This window comes from Canis lupus, chromosome X (genome assembly GCF_048164855.1).
Source record: "Canis lupus baileyi chromosome X, mCanLup2.hap1, whole genome shotgun sequence".
NCBI lineage: Eukaryota > Metazoa > Chordata > Mammalia > Carnivora > Canidae > Canis > Canis lupus.
Window position 1 is genome coordinate 35079211 of NC_132876.1, and position 7548 is coordinate 35086758.

At 36.9% G+C, this 7548-nt stretch overlaps 1 protein-coding gene across 1 annotated transcript; it reads left to right on the forward strand.

The window, feature by feature from the left end:
* Positions 1-4010: 4010 nt before the first annotated feature.
* On the forward strand, positions 4011-5612 carry CT83 (cancer/testis antigen 83). Its single transcript, XM_072817864.1, has 2 exons — positions 4011-4228; positions 5287-5612. Exons 1-2 carry the CDS (start codon positions 4160-4162, stop codon positions 5563-5565), a joined length of 348 nt encoding a protein of 115 aa, XP_072673965.1. The 5' UTR covers positions 4011-4159; the 3' UTR covers positions 5566-5612.
* The last annotated feature ends 1936 nt before the right edge of the window (positions 5613-7548 follow it).

Here is a 7548-nt window from a genome sequence, read left to right on the forward strand (position 1 = left end):
ATCCAATATATAAAAGATGTAGTTTGTGACATCAGTAATGTAAAGTGGAAGCAGGAAGCAAAGTTGTAAAAGAATGAAGTTTATGTATGCAATTGAAGTTGATTTGGTATCAATTTAAGACAGATAATCATAACATTAGGATATTATATGTAAGTGCCATGGTAACCACAATAAAATATCTATTGAATATACACAAAAGGATACATGAAAATAATCAAAATGTGTCACTATAAAAAACTGAACTAAAGATAAAGGAGGTAAGCAGTTGTGGAGAAAATGAGGGTCAAAAAACCTAAAAGAGGTAGAGAAAACAATCAATCAATCAATCAATCAAGTGGTAAAAGTAAATGCTTCCCCACCAGTAATTACTTCAAATGCAAACAGATTAAATACTCCAATTAAAGGACATATATTGGCAGAATGAATTAAAAACCGAATTCAAGTGTATGTTTTCTGAAAGAGTAATTTTAGATAAAACATGCAGAGATTGACAATAAAAAGTTGGAAAAAGATATTTCTATTGAAATATCTTTCTTATCTATACTATCTGAAGATAGTAATCAAAAGGGAGTGTAAAGTTAAGTTGTTGACTTAGATCTTTTCTTTTTTTAAAGAAAGCATTAAACCTATCAATTTCCTGCTCAGCACTGATTTTGCTGCATCCTATAAATTTTAGTGTATTGTATTTTCATTTTCATTCGTGTTAAGATAGTTTCTAATTTCCTTTCTAATTTCTTCTTTGACCCCTTGGTTGTCTAATAGTGTGTTAATTGCCACATATTTGTGAATTTCCCTGTTTTTCCTTCTGGTGTTCATTTCCAGTTTTGTCCATTGTGATTGGAAAAGATATTTTGTATGATTCAATATTTTTACATTTATTAAGATTTGTTTTGTGGCCTAACGTATGGTATGTCTTGAAGACAGTTTTCACGTTAACTTGAGAGAGATATGCATTCAGCTATTTTTAGGAACAATAACAGAACTAGAAAAATAACAAATTTAATTCAATGTTATCAGAAAGGTGAAAATAAGATGCATTGGAGCAGAAATAAAGGAAATAGAGAAAATTAAGACAACAGGGGGGAAAAAAAAAACAAAAAAGAGTTGCTAATTTGAAGAGATCTAGATGACCCTGGAAAGGTGATAGTTTTTTAGATCTAACACCAAAGGACCTACTCATGAAAGAAAGAATTGATAAGCTGGATTTCCTTAAAATTAAACATTTCTGCTCTGTGAAAGACATTGTCAAGGAAGTAAAAACACAAGCCACTGACTGGGGGCAAACATTTGCAAAAAAAAAAAACATATTTTATAAAGGACTGTTATATCTAAAAGATATAAACAACTCATGTTCACAGCAGCATTATTTACAATAACCAAAAAGTGGAAGCAACATAATGTCCATTGATGGATAAATGGGTAAATAAAATGTGGTATATATATATATAATATATATATATATATTTAATATATCAACCAGCCTTAAAAAGGAAAGAAATTCTCACACATGATACAGTATGGATGAACCATGAAGACATTGTGTTAAGTGAAACAAGCCAGTCATAACATGACAAATATTGTGTCATTCTACTCTTATGAGGTAACTCTTCTACCTAAATATGTAGAAACAGAAAGTAAAATGATAGTTTCTAGGGGCTAAGTGGAGGAAAGAATAGGAATTCAGTGTTTAATGAGTATAGATTTTCAGTTGGGGAAGATGAAAAAGTTTCGGAGATGGTGATGATGAGTTGCACAACCATGTGAATGTACTTAAATCCACAGACATGTGCACTTAAAATTGGTTAAAATGTTAAAATCTATATTTTGTATATTATACCACAATAAAAATAAATGAAAAACTCTGTGGTTAGCAAGAGTACTCTAATGTGCTTGATGAAAATATTTTCTTTTTTAAGCAGCTTTTTAAAAAGATTTTATTTATTTATTCATGAGAGACAGAGAGAGAGAGGCAGAGACACAGGCAGAGGGAGAAGCAGCCTCCCTCCGGGGAGCCTGATGTGGGACTCCATCCCAGGACCCTAGGATCACGACGTAAGTCAAAGGCAGACGCTCAACTGCTGAACTACTCAGGCGCCCTGATGAGAATATTTTCTATGGTCTTTGAAGCATTCCCTTGGATACCAGTAGGATCAAAATTCAAAGTGCTTTTGTTAATGAGAGACTCCTAAGTCTGGGAAACGAACTAGGGGTGGGGGAAGGGGAGGTGGGCAGGGGGTGGGGGTGACTGGGTGACTGGGTGACGGGCACTGAGGGGGCACTTGATGGGATGAGCACTGGGTGTTATGCTATATGTTGGCAAATTGAACTCCAATAAAAAATAAATTTATATTAAAAAAGTGCTTTTGTTAGAGATAATGTTACTGGGCTGCACTCCATTTTAGTGGATGAAAAACGTTAGATGTTAACATAACCACAATAATATACCAAAGGAAGTGTTATTACCCAGCCATTATATACTGAAATACTTCCATGCTCTCTTCTTTCTGTTTGTATTCCTAAACTGACATGAGGCAATTTCTTCTGTATCTAGAGCTTCAATTATCATTTATATGCAGATGCCTCACAACTCTATGTCCTCAATTATCTCCCTGAGCTCAACTGCTTCATGTCTCAGTATCACCTCAAACTCCAAACTCAACATGTCCAACACCAAATTCATGATTAGTGGTCCCATACATGGTTATTTCCCACTCATCTAATTGAATAAGCCATAAAGCCAGGAGCTTTATTTTCCTTTACTTCCCATATCGTATTCGAAGCTCCTGTGCCACCATGTACCTGTTGCTACCACTTATCTCAGCACTTTTACATTCATTTCTCTGGGTATTTGACTAATGTCTGTCTCCCACCCCACAGTGCACACTCTGGTGAACAGAAACCTATTTTTGCTCATAGTCATATCCCCAGAATACATCACAGTATCCACCCTTCGAGTGTTTAATAAATAGTTGTTGAATAAATAAATCTTTAAGCTTTCAACTCATAACTGGGAAATAAGCTTGATGTGAAAACTTATAAATAATTCCTCTCCTTCCTATCTATATGAAGATGTGAGTTATTTCCCCAAGCAGTAAGAGGTTATAGTTTGACACTCATCTTGAGATTACCCTGAGTTTTTAGTTCAGTGCCACCTTGTACATCTACCCGAATTTCTTGAACATTTCCTGTTGAGTACAATGACTCCTGTATCTGCTGCCTCTCATTAATATTAACCCAAATATATTGTTCAGTTCCATGAGTGGGTAATATTAAATACTTGATGCTCACAAGTCAGCAAGTGCAGATAGAGGTCCTGAGGATGGGGATGAGGGCAAGAGAAGGACGGAGTTTATCTCAGAATTCATCTTTGTGGATTGGAGTCCAGCTCGCGCTGTTAGTTTCAAATGAGTTTACTTAATACCTGATTCCGTTTCTTCATTTCCGAAAGTGGGCACAGGATTAAAAATACGTATAGCACAAAATTATTGGGAGAATTATATGGAAGAATGTCTTTGGAATCACTTTTTAAACTGTACAGTGACACAAATGTACATAACGAGCCCAAAGTGAACAGGGTTGGAGTGAATCCTAAAATAGCAATGGGACTGTGGAGGTTTCTGGCAAAGACTTACACGGTTTGTGGGTAACTATCTTTCACAGCACATTTCCATCTTGTTTCTGAACTTGTTTTTGAAATGAATAACGGAGTGCTTGCGGCAAAGACAAACATAAAAGAGAAAAAAAGGAGGGATGCGCACTTTTAAAATCTTGTATTTAACCAATGAATTTGGAGTCTGTATTTCCACCGTGTTTCAGCTTCCAGGAAACCCCCACCGCCCCGGCGCCTCCCACCACCCTGGCTAACGGCGGGACAGCGCAACACGGTAGGCCTCTGTAACGCCGCCTGGTTCCGGGTTCACGTCATCAGATTGTGACACAGCGCCTTTACGCAGGTGCTCAGTTGTTACGTCACGCGCCCTCTGCACTATATAAAGCTGAACTCTGCAGCGTCTCCCAGTTGTACCGGGCAGTGCGGGACGCGCCGCGTCGTGGCCTGTGGCTTCCCGAGCTGCGGCGACCAGTGTCCCCCTGGTTCCCAGCTGCCCGCCGAGTGCCTCGGGCCGAAGAAGAGAGAAGACGCAGAGGAGGAAACTCAAGCATGCTGTTGCTTCTACTGAGCGGCATTCTGTTTGCTTTTCTGTTTGTCTTCTGGAAAAGCCGCTTTCAGGTAAACGTATAAGAGAAATTGGAATTAGATGAAGTTAGATGGTACCTGAAAGGGGGGGGGGGGTGTCTGAGAGAGTAGAAAGATACTAAAATAGTAAAATAAGAGTAAGGAGAGGTCATTTCATTCCTTCTCTTGCAACAGCCCCAGGTGTTTACCCCCAAACTTCCCTTTTATTGACCAATGATTCAGTAGCTGTGCCGCCCCCCCCCCGTAAAAAGCCCCAAGTCGCGGAGGTTATGGTCAGCTTTGCACCCACTTGAAAAGTAGAACTGAAAGGGCCCACCCTCCACCACCACCTCCTATTTTAGGAATCTATACCTTCTCTATCTTCTCTGGCTTCTGCTATTCCTTACGTTTGTTTGCTGCTTTCACCCTGGTTCCAACCATCTTTATAAGAGGTATTTGGGCATTCACAAATAATTCAGGTCAAAATGTGGGTTTCCTGGTGATGTGGAAAGTTGCAAGTGACTTTCGATCTTCAGTGATCCTTTTAGGAAAGAATCAGGGTCCAAGTATAGACCTACTGGACTGTTCAAAAAATGTAAGCCAAAGATGTGACATTTTGATATTAAATAGCTACTCTCATATATATATATATATATTTTCAGTCTTTGTTTGGGAAGAGCATATTTCTGAGTCAACATTGTTGTTCAACAGATTTTCAATTTCTAAGTCTAATGTTATTTGGTCTACCCTTGAACAACATAGGTTTGAACCCCGTGGGTCTTATACTCTCATTTTTTTATACAGTCCAGTACTGCAAATGTATTTTCTCTTCCTTATGATTTTCTTAATACCATTTTATTTCTTTCTTAAATATGCTATGTAATACATATACAAAACATGTTAATCGACTATGCTATCTGCAAGGCTTCTGGTCAACAGTAGGCTATTAGTAGTTAAATTTTGGGAGAATCAGAAAGTTACACATGGGTTTTTGACTGCACAGGGAATCAATGCCCTTAACCACCAGCCCCCTGCCTTATTCAAAGGTCAGCTTCTTTTTGGAAATGTTTAAACTCAATAAACTACATATGTATAATTTCCTTCACTTACAGAGCAGCGTTGGTGAAATGTCATCAAATTCGACTTCTCTTGCACTAGTAAGACCAACCTCTTCTACTGGGTCAACTAAGAGCAATACTGATAAGAGTCTTTCAGTCAACAGCCTCTCTCGGGAAATCTTAATTAATTTCCCACACACGATAGCCATGCAGAAGCAAATATTGGTAAACCTCAGGATCGTGGAATACAAGCTGGCTGAATTGGAACTTTTTCTAGTTTTCAAGGATTTAAATGGTGCATTAGTTAACTGGAAATCTACTGACAGAGATTAGAGAATGTAATGACAGTGGAGGCAATCATTAAAGGCACTTTGAGTGAATTCATTTGATTATATGTGTTTATACCAAATGAATTGTTTAAAAGGGGAGGGGATGCCAAGTCAGGTATGAAATCCAGACATTTATCAATTTGCTTTTACTGACATTTAAAGAATTGATTGTATGTTTTATATAGTTATATATTTTTATATATACAAGTTTGACAAGTTTATAAACATATATGTTTATATATGTTTAACTGGGGAAGGAACGAAAGCACAGTAGACAAACAGTTCCAAAGGTTTGCTTTAAAAAAAAATAAGCACAGTTAAAAGAGTATAGTTGAGATGTAGCTATTTCAATTTCACTCACATGTGAAAACCTTTTTTGCTGTACAGTACAATATTGCAAATGTCTTTTTGTGTTAAAGTAAATGAGATTTGATAGAACTTTTTTTTAAAATATCTGAAGCATATTTTCTTTTTTAAGATTTTATTTATTTATTCATGACAGACACACAGAGGGAGAGAGAGAGAGGCAGAGCCACAGGCAGAGGGAGAAGCAGGCTCCATGCAGGGAGCCCGATGTGGGACTCGATCCCGGGTCTCCAGGATCACGCCCTGGGATGAAGGTGGCACTAAACCGCTGAGCCACCCGGGCTGCCCAGAACTTTTTCTTTTATACAGAATACTCTCTTACACTGTTGAATCTGTGTAATAAGAGCTATCATTGAGCACCCTAAAATATGCCAGGCATTGTTAAGATCTTGCTGTAGACACTTGTGAAGATAGTCACATAAATTCTTCCTCTTTGTAGTCAGCTCTTGAAGGGGATTTCTTACCTGTCACCCTGTCCTCCATCAATTTGATATTATCTCATTAGAAATATGCCTAAATCTTCCCTGAATTGCAAAAATCACCTATAGAAAAAGGCATGGTTTTTTTTTATTTGGTGAAAAATGGACATCTTACATAGTACCAAAATATAATGATAGAATGCATTTAATGTAATATGGATTAAAATTAAGAAAAAGTATTTCTTGATTCTAATCAGCCATCTATTTCAAATGTTTTATAAAATCCAGTGTAACTGAGGAACTAACAATCTGTTGAAGTTCACTAATGGCATTTGACTTATCCACAAAGAAAATCCTCAAAATATCTATCACAAGTTCATTTTATATATATGTACATGGTTCACTGAGATTGTTCAATTATAGCCCCATCTGTATACCTACTGTAATGCCCCAAAATAAATTACCAGTATAAATTAAATACCTTAATCCCTTACTCCTTTAATCTTCAATCAAAAGGAAGAGGAAAGGAATTTTAAAAGTATTAATTTAGGAAAACCTGGGTGACTTAGCCGTTGAGCGTCTGCCTTTGGCTCAGGGCGTTATCCTGGAGTTCCGGGATGGAGTCCCGTGTTGGGCTCCCTGCATGGAGCCTGCTTCTCCCTCTGCCTATGTCTCTGCCTTTCTCTCTGTGTCTCTCATGAATAAATAAAATCTTTTTTAAAAATTAAATGTATTAATTTAAAATTAAGCATTAAAATGATTCCTTTTATTTCTCATTTGCTGAGAACAAAAAAGCCAAAAGTAGTAGTGTATATGGTTCTTAAGCTTTTTTGAGTCACAGATCCCCTTTAGTATTCTTATGAAACCTATAGACTCTCTCCCTAGAAGAATGTATGTATACATACACACAGAATGATATGTATAATGTCAGTTTCATATGTTCTCTGAAGCCCAGGTTAAGAACCTTAAAAATAACTGAGAAGTTTCTTACATATTTAGGCAATGTTCACCATCCCAGGCTGTGATGTTTAAACTAGTAGTCAATAATCAATGTATAAGTCTATTAATGATATGTTTTTATTATCCTTTGTAAGGAAACTGGGACATAGGACTTTCTAATTTGCCTTCCCTTATTCTTGACAAGTTTATCTTCTATAAGTATGAAAATAGGTTATCATCTGTAAATAGTAACTTAACTCAAG

Coding starts and splice junctions, on each gene's coding strand:
- CT83 (XM_072817864.1), top strand. CDS start 4,160: ATGCTGTTGCTTCTACTGAGCGGCATTCTGTTTGCTTTTCTGTTTGTC. Junction 4,229..5,286: donor TCTGGAAAAGCCGCTTTCAG/GTAAACGTATAA, acceptor CTTCACTTACAG/AGCAGCGTTGGTGAAATGTC.